The sequence below is a fragment of the Panicum virgatum genome, chromosome 8K (genome assembly GCF_016808335.1).
Source record: "Panicum virgatum strain AP13 chromosome 8K, P.virgatum_v5, whole genome shotgun sequence".
In the NCBI taxonomy this organism is placed as follows: Eukaryota; Viridiplantae; Streptophyta; class Magnoliopsida; order Poales; family Poaceae; genus Panicum; species Panicum virgatum.
The window spans coordinates 42,999,722-43,025,513 of NC_053143.1; the positions used below are offsets into that span (position 1 = coordinate 42,999,722).

At 44.1% G+C, this 25,792-nt stretch overlaps 3 protein-coding genes across 3 annotated transcripts; all 3 read right to left on the reverse strand.

Annotated features, from left to right (window-relative positions):
• Positions 1-1,848: 1,848 nt before the first annotated feature.
• Positions 1,849-2,257, reverse strand: LOC120646332 (cytochrome P450 76T24-like). The gene has a single exon (XM_039922946.1). The coding sequence runs from the start codon at positions 2,177-2,179 to the stop codon at positions 1,853-1,855; it is 327 nt and encodes a 108-aa protein (XP_039778880.1). The 5' UTR covers positions 2,180-2,257; the 3' UTR covers positions 1,849-1,852.
• A 1,599-nt stretch (positions 2,258-3,856) lies between these two features.
• Positions 3,857-6,374, reverse strand: LOC120645779 (disease resistance RPP13-like protein 4). Its single transcript, XM_039922519.1, has 2 exons — positions 6,130-6,374; positions 3,857-4,397 (listed from the first exon to the last, which is right to left on the reverse strand). The coding sequence occupies exons 1-2, from the start codon at positions 6,309-6,311 to the stop codon at positions 3,857-3,859; spliced, it is 723 nt and encodes a 240-aa protein (XP_039778453.1). The 5' UTR covers positions 6,312-6,374.
• Positions 6,375-9,247: 2,873 nt separating this feature from the next.
• LOC120645780 lies at positions 9,248-12,880 on the reverse strand. The gene is made up of 2 exons (XM_039922520.1): positions 11,708-12,880; positions 9,248-10,224 (listed from the first exon to the last, which is right to left on the reverse strand). Exons 1-2 carry the CDS (start codon positions 12,878-12,880, stop codon positions 9,466-9,468), a joined length of 1,932 nt encoding a protein of 643 aa, XP_039778454.1. The 3' UTR covers positions 9,248-9,465.
• Positions 12,881-25,792: the final 12,912 nt, after the last annotated feature.

The following is a 25,792-nucleotide window of genomic DNA, read 5'->3' on the forward strand; positions in this document are numbered from 1 at the left end:
GACAACGGAATAGTATATTGGAATCATCTTTGTTATTGATTGTCATGATTTAAAGGTGGGTGTATGAATAAATTAAGGTCTTGTTTAGATGCATCATGTAAAGTTTTTAAAAGGAATTTTTTCCACATTTGTAGTATTAAACATAGACTAATCGCAAAACTAATTACAGAACTCGTCTATAAAATAAGAGATAAATTTATTAAGACTAATTAATTTATCATTAGAACATGCGTAATGTAGCAATTACTGTAGCAATTTAGTGTCAAATCATGGCCTAATTAGGCTCACAAACTATGCAATTAGTTTTTTTATTTCATCTAGATTTAATACCCCATGCATGTGCCGCACACATTCGATGTGATAGTTTTGGAATTTTGCATATAAACCAGGCCTAAACAGTTTAGGCACAGTATAGGGCTGAGCTGATAGAACAGTTCCTCGGAATATGTCGAGAGTGACAGATAAGTAACACGAAAAACAGTGTGCTTAACATGTGTGGAGCTGCATTATTTGGGTGTATTTGGAAACTAAGAAATGATATGTGTTTACAGGGGAAGAAATGAAGGGACCGGAAGGTACTGCTGAACAAATTGGCGGGGACGTTGAAGTTTTGGCTACCGCTTTGCAGGGAGAAAAGTGTGGAAAACTGAAGTGGGTGACTGGAGACCGAAGAAATGATAACTGTATCTTCAAACAAAATTTATTCTTAAATTTAGTATGAACAAGTGGGTGACTGTTTGGTCCGTGTTTCAATATTTGTGCCACTGTGTGCGTGGCCCTGCCCACTACGCGTACCTGCGGCGCGCGACAAGCTGCGGCCTGATTCCTCTCTAGCCATCGCTGCGGCTGGGGCCACCTAAAGCAAATACAGCTGGCGTTGTCATGCGCACAAGATCAGAGAGAGAGAGAGTCGCGCCACCCGGCAACAACGGCAACGACAGAGATACGCATACGCGTGGCTAGTATTATACGATACAGTACTCAGCAAATGCAGAACTGAAACATCTAATCTGAACCTTAGCTTTGGGTAACTTTAACGATAACGTGATGACGTTGTTGTTGCACTGACAGCGCAGGCACCGCAGGAAAGGGAATGGATAAAAAAACAGAGTGATCGAGGGCATTCCTTCAAAAATTAGTGATATAATCTCCTCATTATTCATGAATTTTTTTCAAACCATGAGAACGTGCATGTGTATGTTAACAAAAGAAAAGAATCTTCGACCATCTACTATAAACAAATATTTGAATTGGCCATGTAAACAGTATAATTGGATTCGGATCATGTAAACACATCTTCATATATTAGCTTGCGTAACTGCATCCGTTGCGTAAGCTTTTGCAACTCCCCCTTACGTTTCCCAACACTACTAGAAAACGGGCCTTGGGCACCGGCTGAGAAGGGCCAAAGACACCGGTTTCCCAACCGGTGCCCCGCAACCGCGACCAATGGCCTCGCCTTAAGACACCGGGTTTTTCAACCGGTGCCTTAGGCTTCCATTGGTACCGGTTGGAAATACCAAACGGTACCAAAGAGGCTGCTACGCTGACGTAAGGTGGCAGCCCCTTTGGTACCGGTTGGTATTTCCAACCGGTACCGGTGCCAAAGGGCGTTACGCCTGTTCGCTCGCATCCTCGCATCCTCTCCTGTTTTCTGTTCCCTTGCACTTTCTCCCCGTTCCCCTGCCATCCTCCACTACCAGAATCAACGATTCAATCGAAAAACTCAACCAAAAAATATTGAATCAACCCAAACAAAATACTCATGTATCCCACAAAGCATTCAGAGCTCGTTCGCAAGATAGATACAATCTAATAAGATAGATACAATCCATTGCATCTCATCTCTATTTCAAAAAAGTAAGAAAAAAATCACCATGAGCACGCGGCTGCCCGCCGGGACGCAGTAGCCGGCGACGGTGGCGTCCGCGTCGAGGCAGTGCGGCACCATGAGCGGCAGCGCCGGGTGCAGCCGCAGCGTCTCCTTGAGCACCGCGTGCAGGTAGGGCAGCTGGGGGAGGTGCGCCTCCTCCACGACGGCGTCCCGGCCCACCACCGCGTCCAGCTCCTCCCGCACCTTGGCCAGCAGCCGCGGCTTCCGCATCAGCTCCGCCATGGCCCACTCCACGGTGTTGGATGTGGCCTTGCCGTCGCCGCCTTCCTTCTCGAGCTTGAGCATGTACTCCAGGAAGTCCGGCGTGGGGGGCTCGCGCACACCTCATCGGCAGCGGCGGCGGTGGCGGCCCGTGCGCACCTCCGAGGTTGGGTTGGGGGGGGGGGGGCGTTTCGGAATCAGGCTATGCGGGAAAACAGAGACCGGATTTGGGGCAATGGGCGGACGAGGAACAAGAGAGAGGCCGGAAGGCCACCGCGCCGCCTTCGGCGAGGAGCCGCCGCGCTCCGCCCTCGCCACGCCCGCGCTTCCGCCGGCTGCCGCCGCCCTCCCGCCATGGCGCGCCGCAGCCGGTGCGGATCCGCCCACCGCAGCCGTGGATTCGGCGAGGGCCTCCGCCACCACCGCACCCGTCCGCCGCCGTGGGCGCCCCTGCTGCTCCTCCCCCCTCCCACACATGCGCCGCCGCCGTTCCGCCTCGCCGCGGCCGGCCTCGCGTGCGCGCCGCCGTGGCCACTCCGCCTCGTGGCGAGGGGGAGCAGTAGGGAGGCACGGCAAGGGGGCGCCGCGAGAGGAGGGGAGGGGCCGCCGCACCCCACGCCCGCACCGGCCCTACGCCCGCTCCGAGCAGTGGGGGAGGGGCGCCGCACCCCACGCCCGCGCCGCCCCGCCCACCGCACCGCGTGCCCCACCCCAGGCCGCCCCGCAGCACCGGCGCGCCATGGCTGCGGTGGATGAGAGATGAGGATGAGAGATGAGAGATGGGAGAGACGAGGAACGAGAGATGAGATGACAGGGACTTTAAAATATCCAGGAGGGTGAGTGTGCGGCCATTTTTTTTGGTACCGGGTGATTCTTTCAACCGGTGCCAAAAGTCATGTTTTTAGTTCCGGTGCAAGCTATCACCCGGTACCAAATCATCTTTCCTTCATTGGTCCCGGGCAGTGGTACCGACCGGTGCTGAATCTTAATCATTTGTACCGGATTGTGCTACGACCCGGTACCAAAAGTTCTCTCTAGGAACCTTGAGCCATCGGTCCAAGCTAAAATCACCGACTGCAATTGCAACCGGTACTGATGCTCACATCAGTACCGGTTGCAATTGCAGCTGGTACTTTTAGGCTGCACCGATGGCCTGTTTTCTAGTAGTGCAATATAGTCACAACCCAAGACTACAACAAAACTCGATCTGCTAATGCTGGTTATTACTGCACAAAGATGGAAATAAATATGCGCAGTGCTGGTTGCTGGAAGAAAGACTTGAGGCGGCAGCGCCAGCCCACACCTTTCCCTGCACCCTTTGTGTAGTGCTAGAAAGAGGTTACAGATCAGAGTCGTGTGGATGTGCATGTTAACAACAAAAGGAAACGTACTTTGGTGCCTCATCATTTACAAACAAGTAATTGAATGAGCCAATATACATACAAATAATAACATGGATATTCTGGTCATTTAAAAACATCTTCGAATAACAGCAGCAAGTAGGTAAAAACAGGTTGAAGGGTGGATTTGTAACCACCTACAGGCACATACACGTTCGCGGCCAAACAGTTGAAAGTTCGAAACAGAGCACAAACAACAAACGCACGCCCTGGGAGATTTGAAAGAAGTTCTTCACCCTGAAACGATGACCAAGACAGAAATAAAATTTCCAACTTTGGTAGTTTCCCAAGGACTTCCATAGCAGCATCCTGTTCCAACAGCCTAGTGCCCGCTAGTTTCAGCTTCACAAGACGCGGGAGCTTATTGATCCATTCCGGCAACGTTTCCAGATTGCCGTACAGCTTGAGGCTCTGCAGGTTTTCGGGAGGCGAGGATATTCCATCCAAGCAGCCGCGCAAACCTGGCTTCCCCGCTGAACTCGCCGACAGTGATTCCAGCCTGCTGAGATTGGAAATGGCTGAGCAAAAAGCTGGGACATTCCTCCATTGACTTTGAGATGGCGATGTCACGGATCAGATCATGGACTCTGCAAGAGTCAATTGATCTCCTACTACGAACTCTTAGCTGAAATGGTAATATCATGCTCCTGTTTTTTAGTTCTGTGAAGTTGTTCTCAGCCATTTCAATGGCAGACATCCCACGCCTCTCGCTTGAGTAACCTTCTGTTATCCATCGACGCACCAAACGCCTCCGACTAATGATGTGGTCCTCTGGAAAAATAGACAGATATAGGAAACATGACTTGAGATGATATGGTAAACCAACATAGCTCTTTTCAAGGATGGTTCTTATGGTCCCAAGCTCTAGATTCATCTCCAACTCGGCATTGATGAAAGAATCGTGACCCAAGAAGGGGGGTTGAATTGGGACTTTTTCGAATTTCTAACTAGTCCTTAACCTAGACTAGTATTGCTCAATCTATAAATTCGAAACCTAGTCACTAGAGCACGCTAGCAAAGGGTCCTTAGGTTGGTAAACACACTATCATGATCATTTTGCCTAGATGGATGCACACTAGCAAGATCAAATCCTAAGTAAGAGCTCACGCTAACAAGCAAGTTGTCCTAGTCAAACTACAAGCAAGAAAAACAACAAACGGAATTAAATGCTTGAAGTAAAAGTAGAAGACACGAGACAACTGGATTTTTTCCCGTGGTCTCGAGGAGTTGACGCTCCCCCCTAATCCACGTTGGAGCACCCACACAAGGGTATAGCTCCCTTGCTCCACCAAGAAGCAAGTGATCACTAAGAATGCTCTTTCTCCATCTCCGGAACGGCGAGCTTCACACCGTATACAATCTTCTTATCTTGGGGCTCCCACAAACACCAAGAGCTCACCAAGAACCTCCCGATCACCAAGACCGGCTAGGTGCCGTCAAACACCAAGAGTAACAAGCTCCTAAGCCTTCACTTGACCTACACTCAGTTGGCCCTAGCTCAAGCACACTTGCTACACTTGCAAAGGATGGATTCTTCAAGGTTGAAGCACAAACAAATTGCTAGATCTTCTCTTGTTTGCTCAATGCACTTTCTCTTCTTCTCAAGGGTGGCCTCAAGTATTCAGGGTGTCAAAGGGCAACTGAAATGAGCCATGGGGTGCCCTTATATAGAGTGGAAAGAGTTACATAGCCGTTGGAAGTCCACTGCAGAAAAACCGTGAGCACCGGAAGAACCGATGGGTGTCAGTTTTGAGGCGTCGGTTCAACCGGTCTCTCTGTGTCCAAATTGTAGCCGTTGGGGTTCTGACACAGTGTCCAGGCTTGCTTCATTGCACCGGTGCATGCTCCGTAGGGGCATCGGTTCAACCGGTGCTGAAGAGTTTCACTGATCAATTCAAACAAGCTCTCTGGAACATAGGACTTCTATTGCACCGGTGCTTTGATTCTGAAGCGTCGGTTCAACCGGTGCTGAAGAGAGGTTGAAGTCCACCAAAACATGCTCTCTGGAACAAAGAACTTCCATTGCACCGGTGCTTACTTTTCTGACCATCGGTTCAACCGGTGCTAGACTTGATTTCTGCCTTCGTCCAGAGAAGATAGACCGACAGGGCATCGGTCCTTCCGCCAAGCATCGGATGCTCCGACGCTAGGGCACCGGTTCAACCGGTGCTGCTGTTTTTCCTGGTTTTCAGCTGAATTGACTTGGATTTCAATGTAACTTCGATTGTTTCTTCTTCCAAGTGTTGTGTTAACTTCTATTGACTATCTTGAGCTGTTTTTGAGCGAGTGTGCAAGATTTCTAAGGCCAACTCAAGTTTGATCAAGCTACTAACTCATGAACCCCTCTTAATAATACGGTCAAGAACTAGAAACTATAAACCCTATCTAAATCAAGTGTCCTTCATCTCCTTGTGACACTTGAGACTAGAAAGATCCTTAATCTTTGAAATTGAGTCCTTGGCACGCGTGATTGTAACGAATTGAGGGGTCTCTTTTCACATTTCATATGGGACTAAATCAATCATTAATTTTTCCTTCAAAACACACGTTAGTCGCATACGGTTGTCATTAATCACCGAAACTTACCATTAACATCTATGGGCCTAGATGCACTTCAATTGATATTCTCATTCAATTTTTCTCCACTCATCTCTAGTCTTTGGACGGCTTGCCAAGTAACCACCTATTGTCACTATTGCAAGGGGTAGTCCACCGCACTTCTTTAAGATTTTGTTCGCTTCTTCAACCAACTCAGGTTTCTTCTTGACTAAATCTGTAGCCTTCACAATGGGAAGTTCACCACACTTCTTTAGCATTTGGTTTACTTCTTCAACCAACTCTGGATTCTTCTTGACAAATTCTGTGTCCTTCCCAAACACCTGTTTTCAATGCAATCTAAGTATTTCAGTACTCTGAATGTAAAAAAATATTATGTATTGAACATTCTCATATTACTGTATATACTCCTTCTGGTTAAAACTTATATCAAATATGTCATTTGAAATAATTATTAAATTTACAGAAAGCAGTTTTTTTGTGATGAATATTACAAAGCAATGGGACAGCCATATATGGCCATGGGCGCACAAACAACAGACTTTGCAGGAATCTCCCCTTCCTCTCTCTCATGATGATTTCCTTGTAAAGAGCAGGGTTCACAAAACCGTTGGGAACCGGTCCGGTTTGACCGGTCAAACCGGACCGAGCCGGTTCCGGTTTGGGCCGGTATCAAACCGGCCCAAATTCAAATTTGAATTCAAAAAAATAAAAAAATTCCCAAAAAAATTCCTAAAAATACTTCAAGGTGCGACGAATCTAATGGTGTCAAATTTTCTCAAAAATTCGTTCATTTAGTATAGTTTGCGGGGATTTGAAGTTAAACAAAAAAACGTGCATACAAAAGTATACAAATACAATGTAAAAGTAGTACAAAAGAGGGTTAGAGGGTTCATTTAGGCTAAAACATGTTATACAAACATTCATTTAGTATACTTTGCGGGCATTTAAATTTAAACCAAAAAAGAAAAAAAAATTGAATTTGGCAGGTTACCAGTCAAACCGACCGGTAAACCGATCAAACCGGCCGGTATACCGGTATGAACCGTTTGCACAGAGGATTTTAAATTCAAATTTAACTTCGACCGGTTTCCGGCCAAACCGGTCCGGTATACCGGTACCGGACCCCGCCGGTTTGACCGGATCGGTCGGTAACGTAAACCCTGGTAAAGAGGTCTACGAGCTCTCCTGATATTAGACCAAAAAATATAGTGTTTCAGATGGTTTCATTTGATATTTTGCTCCCAATTTATGTTTTATTAGGTATGACAGGTATATGAGTCACCAAGATTAGGCCCACCAGGTTCCACTTGCCAGGCCAAAAGGTTTGACGAAAGAGGGTGAAGTCTCATTTTCGATAGAAGAAAAATATTTCCACCTAAAAGCTAAAACTTTTTCACCAAAGCGTTCTATATACATACCCCACCCAGTGTACCCGCCGCATGGAGCATCCTCACATGCATGATTAAGGGAGAAAATTGATCCCCGCATATTTCTTTCCTTATGCACAAGCTCTGACTTTCCTTTGCACATTCAAAACTCCATAATTCGTGTCACGGTATGTTTGGATAGAAATACCTTCAAGCGCATAATTTAAGTATAAAATTGATTCCCGCATATTTCTTTCCTTATGCACAAACTCCACATTTTTTGCACATGCAAAACTCCATAATTCGCATCATGGTATGTTTGGAAGGAAAATACCCTCACGTGTAGTTTCTTTGTAAGTTTGGTCACGTTCCTATTCTCCCTGCCATTATATTAGAACGGCGCACGTCTCCCTGCCACCGCCGGCGCCCCTTGTTCTGCTGGTCACCGGCGCCTGTTGTTCTCCTGGCCACCAACGCCCTTCTCTAGCCACCGGCAACCCACATTATTTTGCTGCTGCTCTAGAAGTAACGTTTAATCCCATTCTTCCTTCCATTCAAATGGCCTGCATTTCGCTGATCGTCGCTGTCGGCATTCCCTCGTTCTCCCTGCCCCTCCTAATGTCGCACAATGCTATGATATTAATAAATATAGTTAATTTTCAGTGGTCATTTGATGCAACTCAGTTATTTTTAAATATTTTTTTAAAACATGTGCCTGTGACAGGTGCCTCCCTCACTAGTCACTAAAAAATTATTTGTGGGAGCACTTCAATTTTTTCAAGAGTGGACGAAAAGGTTGTCCGGCCCTGCTGTTATGCCCTTGAACTATATCAATTCATCTGATCCTAATAAATTTATTCTTAGGGTGGTTTGTTTAGACCCTCCCTTGAAAATCGCCGCTATTTTTAGGAGTGGGTCGAAACATGAACCAGCCCTAGAAACACTACGTGAAAGAGGGTTATTGGTAATGGGCATAGAATCATATTGGTAACGGACATAGCATGTGTTACCAATATCGGGTAACTAATGACCCATCATCGGTAACGGGCAACTGCCCGTTACCAATAACAGTCATTGGTAACAGGCAGTAATTACGCCCGCTACCGATAACAGAATATCAGTAACGGGCATCATGACGCCCGCTACTGATAACAGAATATTAGGAGTGGGTCGAAACATGAACCAGCCCTAGAAATAAATACCCTATTCGCTGAAGCGGTCTGAAACACAATCAACCCAAGAATAGAGCGTAGTATAAATCATCCTGCCCGTATAAACAATTGTCACATTTAACATAAAAAACAGCATATCTTATCTAATTACAAGTGAGTCTATGTCGTTATGGAGAGGAGAGCTTGCGCAGGGCTCGAGGTCGGGGTTCGAATCCTAGAGAGCACAAGTAGGCAAAAACAATTTGCACAACTTTTGACTGTTGGTAGGCACTATTACTTGGGTGAGCAAAAAAATTACTATTTCTTTGAGCTAACATATTTCAAAATACTCCCTCTCACGTGTAGATTCTCAGTCCTTAGACACAGAAATAGGAGCCATCTACAATTATTTTTTATTTAATCGCATTGACTACGACTTGAACTCCAGAACTGTAACCATGTATCATATTGTGTTGTATACACCAACTAGTTCAATTAAAATCTAAATATGATTTGGAAATATGGACAATTCACTTATATATGAATACATCCCCTCACAAATAGGCTCCCATAGGCCTTAAATTTAGAAATAGGAATTGGATGTAATTATTTCATTTAACCGTGAGCCTACTGATACCATATTTAGTTAAATGCACCAATCGATTTACCAAAAAAGTTAAGCTAATAAAGAAATATGGACAATTCACGCTAGTATTGATCATACAGTTGGATTGCTCACATGACTAGTAAATTTTAAAACTGTAAACATGTTCCTTTGTGATCCTGACGCATGGGCCCTAGTCCAATCTTATGATGTTTTAACCATCTCTAACCTCTATAGAATACTTGTTATGATACTATATATTTCAGTAAAGCAAAGGGGAGAAAATTTGTTATATTACCTTTTGACTGAAGAGGTTGAGTGCGTCCTCCTCCTTTAGAACTTCAAGGCTGTGTACAGTTTCATCATTCCCTGAACAGTGGTGTGAAATATTCTCTTTCCTTGTAGTCACAATTATTCGGGTTGTCTTTTCAATCCAACAAAACCCTTGTATTATGTCATCCCATTCTGCAATAGATGACAAATCATCCAGAACAATCAAGCAATGCTTTATCTCTAAAAGTCTTTTCAATTGATTAGTCAATGCTTCAACCCCCATCGTTGTTAACGATCCAATCTTGCTGGCACTATTTTTCAACAGTTCTTCCTTGGTAGTAGACTCTTCTTGTAATTGCACAACCAAACTCCTAAGGAGATCTGCAGCATTGAAAGGACGCATAATTGTGACAAAAGCACGCCTCTCAAACTCTTCACTTATTTTTGGACTTTGATAAACACCATTGACTAGCGTGGTTTTTCCTAGACCAGCCATTCCCCATAGAGAGATAGCCTGACTGAATCGTATATTCTTGTTTGAAATTAAGTCAATAATGTCATTTATTTCTTTATCTCTTCCAATAAGATGTGATTCCTCCAAATCACCAACGCTAGTCCTGATGCGAGTGAGAGTCCTTTTGACCTCCTTTTTAGCTGTATCCTTGGATTGATCTTCTACTATCTCACAAGGGGCCATTGTACGGTTGTTTATACTTGTAGTGGCTGCATATGAGCTAGACATTGGCTCAACTGAATCCTTTCCACTTTGGGAACCCTAAACAAAAGAAAGCAATGGTTAGGGTCATCCTTTAACCTTCAATTTCCCTAGGCTGTGTCTAACCATCTTTCCAGTCTTGTAAATGTATAAAGTTATTCTTATTTTTCTTTCATTTATTGTTACGTATATCTATAACCTACTATACAAAATTTATATAATTTTCAGCCAAAAAAATAACTAAAAGAACTATACATAGGCTGAAATTCATCCACTTATTCACTCTGGACTTTAGAGTACGAATGACTTCTCACTGTTAAACAGTTCCGAAATCAAACAATCTATAGAAATATCAAAATTATTAGCTGTCATGAATGATGAATGGAACTATGCACTAAATTCTTTTCTTCCCCCTTTTCTTACCATATCAAGATTATTCAGGACTGAAGATTTGAAAGCTAAATTCCAAGTTTGAAGTCTAACTTGGTGGACAACAATTTTGGGAACTTAGATGTTATTGTTGGCTTGAAGATTTATTATTTCACGGCAAGAGAAACTAATCTCCAGATACATTGTACTAATTGAATTGAGATCAAATACTGCAAATCTTAATTATTTCTAAAACAAAAAAGCTCGAATACAATTGCAAATGGAAGACTTGGACTATACTTCATTACACCAAAATTTTTGCAAGTTCTGTTAGCCAAGATAGTACCTCCAATTAATTCTCTTTTAAGGCACATTCTTGTACTCTATTGGAAATTTATCTAATTCCTGACACACACTATGGCAACATATAACGCCTAATAACCAAAACTGCATGGAGGGGATAAAAATTTAAGGCCAAAGATACCGAGGCACGTCAATGCCAGATTAGTGATGTTGTTTTTTTTTGCTTTTACATGGTTCTTCTTGTAACTTACAAACATATCTTTGCGCAATGTTTTCTCAAAATACATCTGGTAACATTTTAGCTCAGCTGGTAAGATTCCTTGTGGTGGAACTTGCCCATCTGGATTTGAGTCCTCAACTCAGCATGGGTATTTGTATTTTTCTGATTTATTTTAGAATTTTACCGTGCTATTCTTTCAGGGTAGGCGACGTGCCCATCGATAGTAAGGCGCATATGGTAACTTCATCAATTTTGAGGATCAGCCAGTTCAATGTCTTGGAGGGCTCATAGGGATAGGGTTGCGTGCATTCAAAGGTGAGAGCATACATACGTGTATGTATGAGCGTCAGCATCTTTACTGTGTTTCACAAAGAAAAGGTGAAATTTTAGTGATATAGATGTATTTGTCATGACAAATCTAGCAATATATACTTTTTTATATTTTGTGGCTAGTGTTTTAAAATGCTGTGGAAACACACACATTTCCAAAAAAAAAGAAAAAGGTAGTTGAAAGAAACGCACGCAACCGTTTGTTGTTAGTTGCATCAGTTGTGTTTATAAAGACATGGTAACTCCAATTCACACTCTAATTGAAGAATGATGCCATTAGTTATAGAACTAATAAGACAATTTGTGAACACTGAATAGTACCTTGTGGTAGAATGCATAAAGTGTCTGATCAGAAGACAATTGCTTTAGCTCCGAGGCTTGGCTTTCTTGCCCAGCACATAAGCTTGCTACTTCAACTTGGGATGTTGATACTATGATACGGTTTCCTTTCTTGCTACTACTTTGGAAGCATTTCTTGATCCGACGCCATTCTTCAATGGTTGATAGATCACTAAGCACAATGAGGCACCTCTTCTCATTCACAAACTTTTTGAATTCCTGAGCTAATTCTTGACCAGTCTTCTCTGTCTCCAACAGATCTTCAACCCCTTCGGTTGCTTGGAACTGGTTCACTAAGCTCTGGACAAAGTCTTTTGGGCAGAAAGGATGCATCACCCGAACCCATGCTCTGGCCGGAAATTTTCTTTTTACATCTGGATTCTCGTAAGCTGCCATGATGATGGATGTCTGACCAATATCTCCACTTGTTCCCCACACCGCGACCACTCTAAGGTCATCATCCTCCTTGTTGATTAGTTGGACGAGATCCACTCTTTCATTGTTCTGCCTTGCAGCATGCCTTGCATCATCAACACCGAATATCGCTGCAGCAATGGCACTAGGCTGTTCGGTGGCAGTTATGGCTTTGGAGCCAGAGCCCTTGATGAGGCGGTAGCGCACATTCCTCTGGCTCACGTCGTCGACCTTGGCCCTGAGCTCCTTCATCTGCTTAGCCACACGACGCCGCTCGAGTAGCGTGCGAGGGAAACACCACCAGGATGGTCTGTGCAAACGAACAGCGAAATCCTGGAGACTATCCTCGACGTCGTAGGCCGTGTCACGGACCTGCTTCACCCAGGTCTTGATCACCTTGCTGTTGTCTTGCTCCTCGTGCGCCTCCATCATGAAAGATTGCATCATCTCGAGCTCATCCGCGACGAACGCTTGGTCTTTCTTGATACCAAGCTGCAAGGCCACTTCCTCCGCAAACGCGGATTTGGCGTAGCCAAGCGCTCCACTGAGAACGGACTTGCCAACGCTCAGCGCCGTCACCTCCAGTGCTCTTCTGTGTTTCTCTAGGATTTGTATGCTTACTTTGCACCTGATCACAGATCTAGATATACACCAGAGGAAGCAACACAAGGCCCAAAGTACAAAGTTAAATTCTAAGGCAGAAGAGGGCATAGGAACTGGGCTTGATGCCACCCAGCGCATGGCAAGTACCTGAACCGGTGAGCACAATGAAGGTGAAGGCAGATCCAGAAAACTCTCACCAGGGAATCAGCAACGCTCACCAGGTAAATATGCTGAAAAAATGCATTCTTAATGCAATTAGAAATACTGAAAGTGAAATCATTCTTATTCCATACTCTACATTCGCGTAACGGCAAAAAGTTTTCATCAGCTAATGCACTCCAAATTAGATGCTCAAGCTCAACTGAACAGTCTGTGAGAAGCTGAAATTTGTGAAAGTATACCTTATGTGGCCTATGGGAGACAGGCGAGGTTGCAGCTCACCAGACGGCTCACGCTGGCACGACCCCAGGTGACCCGGCAGGCCAGCGAGCTTGAGGCGAATGGCCTGATGTGTGATCTGTGAGAACCGCCTAATTTGCACTCGGTTTAAGTTAAAATTATTGATTAATCTATTAAGATGAGAGTTAACACGTGTCCGTCTCTCGACACGCCACGTGTTAATCCACATCGTAAAGGTACTTAATCAACACAATTCACCTAAAACGATCGCAAATCCGATAGTCCCGGTACGTGTTTGCCACATACCCAGAATTAAGTATACGTACCGTTATACAATCGCATACACAGTGCCGATGATCCACAAGAGCAGTTTTACATTAACAGAGTTCAAAACAGGTTCAATATAGGAGGGTTCCGACTAACTTCCATTACAAGCCTTGGGCTCACGAAAGCCATATTAAACAGAGATTTAGAATTTATTATATTTACATGCTCTCACGGAGTTCGATTACGACAGAAACATACTAAGATAATGGTGTCTTGCTCAAGGACACCATCCCAGCCTCAATGATTGCATTTGGATCAGCGGGGTAGAAGTGGCCGAACACCACTTCCAGCTCACCTGCAACTAGGTTTAGAAAACAATCTGAGTACAAAAGTACTCGCAAGACTTACGCAAATAATTAAACAAGGATCATGCACAGGCTCAACAAATATGATAAACTTTGCAGAATCTACATGTTTATTTCATGAGAGTAGGACGCAACGCTCTACTGTACATCTTCCGTACAGCCTTGTGATTTGAAACTTTTGACTGTTTTTGAGCAATCCGAATCTGATCGCGAGCATTACAACAAAATAGCTGCTAAAAGTCTGTGCACGTTAAAAGTCTGGGCACGCTAAATTGGTTCAGGAAATGGTTCGGTTTTGGGCCCAAACTTTCACCACGGGTTTGAGGCCCGTGAGTCAAGCCCACCGATCCATTCATCTACGTAGCGTTTGGTTACTTGAATCAAGTTTATAAATTGGAGCTTAGTTTACTTCGAAAAATTAGTAGCATAATCTTATTATCATTCATAAAAAAATCAAACATTATAATATGCATGTGTATGTTAAGAAAACAGAGAAACCTTGATCATTTATTATAAACAGCTATTTGAATTGGGAATATATCAGGTGCAAACCAACTTCTCCGTGCAAACTTCAATCTGGACCACTAGATCAACATCCAAGGGGTATGGGGGATTGAATAATTTTACAATTAACCGCCCACCCATGGATTGGATAATACACTTTTGCAAATCCCCCCATTCCAACACACTACTGGAAAACAGACTATGTAAACCGGTTGGAAAAGGCCTTAGGCACCGGTTTTCCAACCGGTTAACGCAAACCGAGACCAATGGCCTCGTCTTAAGACACCGGGTTTTTCAACCGGTGCCTTCGATTTCCATTGGTACCGGTTGAAAATACCAACCGGTACCAAAGAGGCTGCCACACTGACGCAAGGTGGCAGCCCCTTTGGTACCGGTTAGTCTTTCTAACCGGTACCAATGACCTTTTCCCTTTTTTCCCCAAATCCAATTTTATTTGTTATATTTATTACTGTTTATTCTTTTATAATTGCTAAGCGCACTCGAGCTCTACAATACTATACATTCATTGGTCGTTCGTGTTCATTTTCAGAGAATATTTGAAACTAACTAAAAGTGAAATGCAAGCATATAATTAAGCTAATTAGATGAACTAATATATTTACAAATATATAAACATCAATGCATCACGTTTAAAAATATTTACAAATGTACAAGTCATATTTGTAGTCCAACTACTGGTCCCCTCAGGAGCTCGATGGAAGTCCTTTGTGGATGTGACCGTCGTGGTAGAACTCGCCTCTAGGATCCAATATCTCGTTCAAAATAAATCCGGCGAGCTGCTCGCACACGGCGTTGATCCGATCAGTAGAGTAACATTCATCCCCCATTTGAGACATCTATCATTTAGGAAAAAAGGATTAACATCATGTGCGTTAGTACAATTATGAAAATGTACTAGTGAACGGTTTGGACGTACTCTCATGTCCTCATCAGTAGTCTTCCCGCATGGAGTCATGATGTGCAAGTAGTCGCATATGTAGTACCCGCACCAATCAGTTCCTTGTTGTTGTCTTGCACACTTAAGGAGAAACAAATAAATTACTCAATTTAGAACAATTTGGGATTATATACTTAACTAGACAAATCTTTATGAATCAACATACCGAATAATCCATTTTAATGTTCAGTTCGGGCCTCCATTGACCACGTCCTTTGTTATTTTTCACAAATTTTTCCAAACCCTGCGCTCAAAGTTAAGTTTGATATTCAGGAATTATTATTAACAGAAAAAGGATTTGATTATGCAAACTGAACTTACCTGTTCAAGGGGTCTATGATATGTTGGATTGCGGACTTTGGATTTCTCATTGAGTCAAAGACTATAAGATTGCCAGTCTCTACGGAAAGTAAGAATAAAATCCAATGATAACTGCAGATATAGATAGGATATATACATATATGCATTAGACGACTTAGTATTTATTTAGTAATATAACAGAAGATTGAGTCGACCAAGGCTTACCCAAAGTTGTATGGTATGAATATATAGGATTTGTAATTTTGCTTAGTCAACGAATCGTACATGTTTTGGCACGTTTCCTTGTAATTTTCGTTGAGCACTTTTTGGTTGACTAGCAAAGGAGACATGAAGCCGATCTGATGGTGCCATCCATGTTTTCGGCTTCTTTGGATCTCCTGTCTAAACGATACAATAAAAATTTTATAATGCACACATATAATTATGTTTTTGTTAACAAAAAGTATTAATGTAGAGGTAAGTGATACTTACAAAACCCAAATGGTGATGATAGAGGCGTCGAGGGCTTGTCGATGGTAAATGTGATATAAATTTTCGAAGTACACCCAGAAGTCGTCCTCCCTGCGGAAGAAATCATGGTCACGATACTTGACTCCAAACATTTTCCCTTCGTCATTCGACATTCGCAGGTACCATCTATGCAAATTGAACATCTGTGTGTCTAGACTTTTCTCCTCTTCCTCAGTGACAAAAGGTTTTCCATGCTGAAATGGAGTAAGAACGGGAGCGACAGGGATTTCCACCTCCACTTGCTCCGTTGCCTCCTCTAGCGTTAATCCAGTTTCAGAAAGAAATATCGCGGCCTGTAGGTCTGCCTAGAGTTGTACGTCCGTCGGGTGTAGGAGTGGCAACCCTGGCACCTGGAGGGGCTCGAGTTCTTTTTGTTGTGTTCCAAGCTGAGGAATGGTCTTGCCACATTTTTTCTTCACATTTCTCACCTTGTGTGCCTTTATCAGAGTACGTTCATAGTCCGAGGGTAAGGTTTTCGGTTGTGGTGGGTTGTCTAGGCTCGCGAGAAGCTTTTTCCCTAATTCTAGAGGTACCTTTTCCCTCGACGGGGGGGACTTTAGGCTTCAACTGTTCTTTTATATATCGAGCAGTGTCCTCTTCCAACTCCTCAGCGGTCTTCTCGTAGGCCAATTTTCTTTTGACCATTTTCTGCTTCTTCTTTGAGGGTCCAGCCGCTGGGAGGGATGCTGTCTTTTTCTTTCCTTTTTCTGGTGCAGGAGGAGTTGGAGTACTCGTGGCCCTTTGCGCCAGCGGAGATGGTAGTGAAGGAGCTGGTTGTGGGGACGACGGTGAGGGAGGCTGCAGAGACGAGCGATCGGTCTGCACGGGAGTCGTTGTACTTACAGTAAGTTTGATGTCAGCCTTGCGCCATAGAATGACCCCGTGCAGTGCATCTCCCAATGTCTTCTCTCCATCCCCTCCAACAAAGTCGAGCTCAAGATCCTCATTGTTTCCAACTATCTGCTCGACTGTGACGGAGGTGTAGCCAGGGGGTATCGGCCTTCCATGAATTATAGTAGAAGGATTCAGGGGCAGGGCTGACCCATATGCGACATGAATGGATATATTCCTTGCTCGCACATGAAGCTCGCACAGTGTCGGCATGGTGACATCATCCATTGGATACCTCTGGTCATCTACCGCCGTTGGCTCAATCTGGGGTTGCTGTTCAGCTTGTACGTCGGGCGCCGCCGTGGATGCACAGCTGCTGTGTTGCTGAGAGGCCGGGCTTATCGCAACATCCGGGTGCGACCCAGCAGTGCCCTTTGGCTTAGAGCTAGCTGCACTGCCTCATTGACCCTGGCGTCCATCTGAGATTCCAAGGATGCAACCTTTCTGTTCATCTCTTCTTGTATGGCACGGAGTTTCTCTTCCTGTTTGGCTTTGCTCTTTCGGTGAGTCTTGTAAGAGGAATCTCCGGCCCAAGCAACTTTTCATGGGACCACGCCGATGCCGCGGGCTCATCCAGAGTGTTCCGGATTCTTTAATGCCCTTGTCAGCTCATCATTCTCCCTTTGAGGCTGGAATGTTCCTTGTTGGGCCTCATCTACTGCAGCGACTAGATCGCGGGACACTTCTTGCATATGCTCGGGCACAACCAAACTTCCATCCAACTGGTTTAGTGTCACGCCATTAGCAAATAACTACTACTTGGATCTATCCGTGCAATCCCAAGTCGTCGGCCTGATGCCTCTATCCATAAGGTCCTGCTCCATCTTCTGCCATTTTGTGACTGACTTTTTGTACCCGGCAGCCCCAAGGTGGTGGCTGTACTTCTTATTTGCTGCATTCACCTTGCCCTGTTCGGATTTTTCTTGGGCTTCCTCTGATAGTTTGTATTGTTTGAACTCCTCCCAGTATGGTTTAACCTGAGGAAGATCGTCCCAGATCGGCTCCATATCCTTCTTGATGTAATTGATCTACAACTTCTTCTTGAAAGTTGCAAAGGCAAGGGCCATCTTTTTCAAGGCACATTTCTTCACAAGTTCTTGGTCAACTCCTTCAGGAAGAGTGAATATATCTTTGAGTTCTGCCCATAGCATTTCCTTCTGATGTGCAGGCACGGCGTGTTGCTGTTCTTCGGGTTTGCTCGTTTTCCATAGTCTTGTGGTGATCGGAATTCTTGCCCGAAAAATAACCCCACATTGGTTGACAAATTTTGTGCTAGCAGCCTCTGGAGCACTTGGACAACCCTCTGCGTCCACTTCTGTGACGACCTGTCTTCCCTCCATTTTCTTGGTTGGCCGGCGTCTCCCTTTTGACTGGCTCAACGAAGTCGATGCGGAGGTCGACTAAATTATAGAAAAGATATGTTAATCGCAAAAGTAATCTACCAAAGTCACCATGCATATAGTTTTAAGATGCGTACTGGAACATGCTGTTGTTGATTGGGCGGCGGCGCAAAGTCATCATCTTCTTCATCGGGATCTCTAGACATATTCAGGAACGAATCAGCTGTCCGAGCATCTTCTTCACCGATTGGTTGGGTGGTGTTAGCCCTCGTATCTTCGTTTATTGTGTCCAATATGTATTGCTTGGTGGCCTCGTCATCACCGAAGGGGTCCATCCTTAACTGAAACCATAAAAATGTGTTAGAGTATGTGTCCATCCTTAAATGAAGCAGGAGAATGTGTGTGTGTTTGTGAGAGAGAGAGTGTGTGTTTATGTTAGAGGGAGAGAGAGAGAGTGTGTGTGTGAGTGAGTGTGTGTGTGAGAGAGAGTGTGAGAGTGTGTGTGTGTGTGTGTGTCTGTGAGTGTGTGTGTGTGTGTTTGTGTGTTAGTGGGACAGAGAAAGAGAGAGAGTTGGTGAGTGTGTGTGTGAGTCAATGTGTGTGTGTGTGTTTGTGTGTTAGTGAGATAGAGAAAGAGAGAGAGAGTTAGTGTGTGTGTGTGTGAGTCAGTGTGAGTGTGTGTGAGTGAGTGTGTGTGTGTGTGTGAGAGAGAGAGTGTGTGTGTGTGCGCGCGCGCGTGTGTGTGTGAGCGAGAGACCGAGCGTTGGTGAGGAGACAGCGAGAGAGCGTCGGTGAGGAGACAGCGAGAGAGCGTCAGTGTTAGGGGGCCGCGCTCTAAATTTAAAGCGTCAAGGTGTTAGTGTGTGTGTGTGTGTGTGTGTGTGTGTGTGTGTGTGAGTGTTAGTGTGTTAGTGTGTGTGTGAGAGAGAGACAGTGTGTGTGTGTGTGAGAGAGAGAGTGTGTGTGAGAGAGTGTTAGTGTGTCTGTGTGTGAGAGAGAGAGTGTGTGTGTTAGTAACGCGTTAGAGGGCCGCACTCTAAATTTAAAGCGTCGATGTGTTCGAGCTCGAGAATTAATTTAAATCAATCTAAATTACACATGGAATACATGTAATGAGTTACAGAGGAGTTTGATAAATTGAAGTCTTTGAATACATGTCCATTTACAATAAATTTAAGTCTTTAAATATTTGTATATTTACAATAAATTGAAGTCTTTGAATACAATAAATGTGTGTGTGTGTGAGTGTTAGTGTGTTAGTGTGTGTGTGTGAGTAAAAGTGTTAGTGTGTTAGTGTGTGTGTGAGTGTGTGTAACATTTCCATTTAAAATTTTATGAAATTTAATAGTACAAAGTATTTCAACATAATACATGTACATGTAATTCTTGAGAAAAATTATAATACACTTACAAAATAATAAGAAATACTACTTTGGAATTTATACATGTACATAAATGGTAAATGATAAGAAATTATACTACTTTCCCACAAAATGATAAGAAATACTACTTTGAAATTTATACATGTACATAAATGATAAGAAATACTACTTAGGAATAATTAACTCAACTAGAAAAAACAAACTAAATATAAAGTTTAAATATCAAAATTAGTAATTGATATTAAATTTTCTATACCCTAGAGATGAGAATTATATTCTTGGTAATGCATTCTATAATTGCAATCTAAAAGTTATTGGACAATTACATAAAAAAATCTAAATTTGTTAACTAAATTTTTAAACTAAATGTTAAATTATCTAAATATCTAATTCTCATGAGAAAAAATCGAAATTTGTAAACTAAATGCTAAATTACCTAAAAATCTAATTCACATGAGAAAAAAACTAAATTTGTAAACTAAATGGTAAATTACTCAAAAATTTAAAGAAAAAAATCATCTCGGCGCCGCCGGGCAGAGCAGGGCCAATGCAAGGCCGGCCGGGGGCAGAGCAGGGGGCGGCGCTGGCATGCGACGACGTACTGCGGGGAATGTGGAGCGTGGGCGACGTACGGAGCGGCCTGGAGATGAAGCGGCGGCGGCGGCGGCGACGTGGGCCGCTGGAGTCAAAATGGGGACGGGGGCGCTGGAGTCGGCAGCGGCTGGGGGCGCTGGAGTCGGCGCGGGGAAGATTACGGCGTGCTGGCGTCGGCGTGGCGCACTGGGGGCCGCAGTCGACGACGACGACAGAGGGGGCGGCGCGGCCACGAAGGAGGGAGCACGGGCACGGGCCACTGGACGAAGGAGACCGGCGGCACGGGCCTCGTGAAGGAGTCGGCGGCGGCACGCAGCGGGGCGGGTGCAGGCCGGGGCGGCGGACGATCGGAGAGGCGGTGGAGAGGCGCCGGCAATTGCGAGGAGGGGAGGAAGTGGAGGAAGAAGAACAGGGGTTCTAGATATATAGGAAGGGCCTAAGGTACCGGGTGAAAAAACAAAACCAGTACCTAAGGCTAGCTAAAGATACCGGTTCCTGATCCACCCGGTACCCTTGGTCAGCCAAAGGTACCGGGTCGCAACCCACCCGGGGCCTTAGGTCCCCAACGGGCGGGAAATGAAAAGCCCCTAAGGTACCTGGTGGCTTAGGAAAACCGGTACCTAAGCCTTTTTAAACTTTGCTTTTCCTGCTTTGTTTTCCCTCTTTGAAATGAATTTCTCATTAGCTCAGTGGTAACACGCGATAATTTGGGCGCCGCAGCCACGTTTCGACTCCCGCGCGACGCCCCACGTTTTTTTAAACCAAATTACCTTAAGGCATCGGGTGGACTTTCCAATCGGTACCAAAGGTTATCTTTTGGTACCGGTGGGATAATCCACCCGGTACCTTAATTTTGTATTTTTTTCCTATAAATCTGTTAATTGGCTGATAATTCATAATAAATCTGATAATTGCATAATAAATCTGATATTTACCTAGAAAATTAGTTAATTGCATAATAATTAAAATAATTGACTAATAAATCTGATTAATGCCTAATAAATCTAATTAATGCCTAATAAATTTGTTAATTACTCAATAAATCTATTAACTGCATAATAAATCATTTAATTGGCTAATAAATCTGATAAATGCTTAATAAATCATTTACAAACAAATTAGTTAATTGCCTAGAAAATCATTTAGTTGCCCAATAAATATATTAATTGCCCAACAAATCAGTTAATTGCCCAATAATACATCTGATGAATGCCTAATAAATTTATTAATTGCTCAATAAATCTATTAACTACCTAATAAATCATTTAATTGCCTAATAAATATGATAAATGGCTAGAAAATCATTTAATTTCCCAATAATTATATTATTTGTTGTATTTATCATTTGATCATCTAATAAATTAGTTAATTGAATAATAAATCTGATAAATGCCTAGAAAATCATTTAATTGCCCAATAAATCTGATATTGTTCATGGAAACTATTACAACAGATAATCATTCAACTAATGGAATATTAACGATGGTTCGCTTTACAATCGCCCTTTCATTGTGATCATGACGTGCGTAGGGAGCTTCCTCTTGGGCTAAAAGAATACTTGTGTCAACCTCCACTGCGAACGGAGTCATGTCTTCGACCTTGTTGTATTCTTCTTCATCTATGATATCGTCGACTCCCACAATTTTTCTTTTGCCTGCCAGAACTATGTGCCGCTTTGGCTCATCTCCCGCACCTACAAAACTTGATTTATTTCTAGACTTGTCTTTTTTTTTATTTGCTAGACATGTCCTGCACATAGAAAACTTGAGTGACATCTTTAGCTAGGACGAATGGTTCGTCTAGATAGTCAAGCTCTTTGAGGTCTACCGTTGTCATTCCGTACTCGTCGATATCGACACCTTTTCCTGTCAGTTTAACCCATTGGCAACCAAACAGAGGGACCTTCAGCGGCCCATAGTCGAGTTCCCAGATCTCTTCAATGTAACCAAAATATGAGTTCGTTTGGCCACTAGAGTCAGTGGCATCAATACGGACACTACTATTTTGATTGGTGCTCTTGTTATCTTGGGCTCTTGTATAAAATGTGTAACCATTAATTTCATATCCTTGGTACATCAAGATTGAATTTGTGGGACCCCTGGCCAGCCAAGCTAGCTGCTCATGAATTTGATCGTTGGCCATGACTTTCTTCTGCAACCAGGTAGTGAATGTATCGTTATGATGTTTTGTAATCCATGTCTCAGACTTGAAAGGGTACATGCTTCGCACAATTTGCATGTGCTCCTCCATGTATGGAGCCATCAAGGCTGATTGTTGCCGAACTGTGAGATGTGCTTTGCTCAACGTGGCATGATCTGTGGCATTTACTGATTTTCTTCCAAGTGTGCCCTTTCCAATCAGCTGCCCCTCATGATGTGATACTGGAATCCCAATTGGGCAGAGTTCTTTCACATAGTCAACACAAAACTCAATGACCTCCTCTGTGACGTAACCATTCGCAATGCTTCCTTCTGGACGAGCCCGATTACGAACGTATTTCTTTAGAACTGCAAAGTATCGTTCAAAAAGGAACATATTATGAAAGAAAACAAGACCGAGAATACCAATCTCTTTTGCTTCCTTCTGGACGAGCCCGATTACGAACGTATTTCTTTAGGACTACAAAGTATAGTTCAAAAAGGAACATATTATGAAAGAAAACAGGACCGAGAATACCAATTGTAAGGATCGATGGACCAAGAGGGGGGGTGAATTGGGCCTTTTTCAAACTTCTAAAATGAAGTAAAGCAACCTTAACCTATGCAAAGCTAGTAAGGCACCAATTCACCAACCGGATAACTAAGCTACCTACACAAGCTAAGAGAGATAAAACGAGAAGTAAAGCCTAGCAAGGTAGAGCTAAGTTATGATCTCTAAGTCAAGCACATGAATAAATTGCATGAAAGAAAATGCTTGAATAAAGAGAGTGGACAAGAGACGACCGGATTTTTTCCCGTGGTATCGATGTGTTGGCACACACCCCTAATCCACGTTGTGACACTCACAAAGAGTATTGTCACCTCCCAAGTCACCGAGACGAGGGCGCTCACTAAGAGTCTCCGTTCACCATCCCGGCGTGGTGGAGATCAAGCCACGTACAATCTTCTTCTCCGGGCTCCCACAATCCTTGGCAAGCTCCACGAGAAACACCTCGATCACCAAGATCGCCTAGGTGATGCCAATCACCAAGAGTAACAAGCTAAGGCCTTCACTTGAGCAAGAACCGATCACCAAGAACGGATGCACACAAGCTTCTCTCTACTCAAGTCCTTAATCTTGCTTCTTGATTGATTGAATGCACAAGTATGTGAATGATGAAGCTCAAGGTGGCTCTTGACTATAGTATGAGTGTTTGGATGTTGCCTGGTGTCAAGAGTAGCAAAATGACCCATTGGAGGGGTATATATAGGCAGCTCACACGAATAGAGCCGTTGGAGAAAAGCTGCCAGAAAACTGCGTAGCGCCGGTTAATCCGACGTCCCTCCAACAGTCATCGTCGGTTTAACCGGTGAATGTAAACTGCCCCTTCTGAAAACTAGCCGTTATGACTTGGGCAGATTAACCGACGTATCATCGGTTTAACCGGTGAGTGTAGTTGTCCACTGATCAACTGAAAAACCAAGTCTCTGGACAACTGCACCGACGATAACTCAAACCTATCGTCGGTTTAACCGGTGAGTACAACTTCTGAATTCCTTTGAAAAACCATCTCACTAGTCAATTGCACCGACGTCTTGATTCAAACATCGTCGGTTTAACCGGTGTATAGAACTTGAAATACCCTGGAAAAACCAACTCTGGACTAATGCACCGATGTTAAATTCAAACACGTCGGTTTAACCGGTGTATTGAATTGTCCAGACTCTGCTGACTTCGTTTAACCGACGTATAGAAAATTGAGAGCGTCGGTTAAACCGGTGTATAGACTTTTTCTGATTTTTGTCTTTTCTGATTTGAGTCTTGAATGAAATCCAAATATTCTTGAGATATAAGTTGAGAACCACTTATTTGAACTTCTAGAAACCTGAGTGACCATAGTGTGCATCCATTTTCAAATGACCATGTCCATGCTCAAGTTACTTAGCCTTAACCCCTCTTAATAGTGCGATCACTACAAAACTATAAAACCTATACTAACCTAAGTGTCCTTCTCAACCTTGTGACACTTAGGACTAGAAAGATCCTTAGCCTTGACATATATAAGTTGAATACCGAGATCGCCTTTTTGAATAACCGAAATTGAGGGGCCTCTTTTGACATATGACCAAATGAGCGATAATGATCTATTAAGCTGCACAAACTCATTAGTCACAATAATGGTTGTCATTAATCACCGAAACATACCTTGAGGGCCTAGATGCTTACAATCTCCCCCTTTTTGGTGATTGATGACAACACAACCATAAATAACGAGAGAGCGAGAAAGATAAAACAAGTAAAAACACAAGCAAACTCGAAAAAGGACCAAAGAGCTCAACGGCTCAAACGAAATCCATAGATATGTCTCAAAGCACGGCATACTCAAGCGACAAATGTACGTATCCATGAACTAACACCAAATGTGATACAAAGAATCAAAAGCAAGGTCCTGAAACTACGAGCTCTCTCTAGCTCTACCCTCCCCGTAACTCTGAGGCTCCCCCTAACACCTCTCCCCCTTTGGCATCAAAGCACCAAAAGGCGAGCTACGGGTCGTGCTGTCGTGGTACGGCGAGGAAGCGGTCCGGGTCGTCGTCGTCGTCGTCGGACAGAGAACCCTCACCCTCGGTGACAGACGGAAGCTGCTGGTCTGGGTCTGAGCTCTCTGGGGGAGTGACTGTCGTGGAGGCTCTCGTGCTGGCACTGCCTGATAGAGGATCCGTAGAAGTCGTAACCGGGTCAGCAGAATAAGTATCAACATCTGAAGAAGTGACCGCTGAGGCTGCCGGCTGCGTCGACTGTGGAAGCAGGGACTCCTCTACTGCTCCTCCCCCTGAAGGTGCTGCCTGAAGTGAGGTAGGGAGGCCGACCGACTGAACCGCTGACGGTGAGTCCTGAAAGAGTGTGGTCGCTGGCAGTGGTGAAAAGAGCGGACGACCGGCAGATCCAAAGAGTGCGGACATCGAGAACGTGGTCTCCGGTGTCGCTGTAGTAGCTGGAGCTGCAGTAGGGGCTGGAGGAGGAGGAGCTGGTGTGACGGCAAGCTGAGGTGCTCCAACACCCTGAAGTCCGGGCTGCTGCTGCTGTGGGGCGAGTCCGGTGTGAGAGTAAAGCTGGGAGATCATCCCGAACATCGCCATCATGCCCTGCTGCATCTGCTGGAACTGAGCGTCTGTCCTCTGTGAAACTCTGTCAATGAGGCCGACAAAACGCTCCTCTGTCGCTGCACGCTCTCGGGCTGCCTCTCTCTGAATAGCCGCAATCTGGGCCTCATGGGCTCTCCTGGCCTCCTCCTGAGCAAGTCGGTCCTCCCTCTGCTGAGTCACGAGCTACTGTAGTAGTGCAGTGAGCTCGGACGGCTAAGTCACCTGGGACTCAGA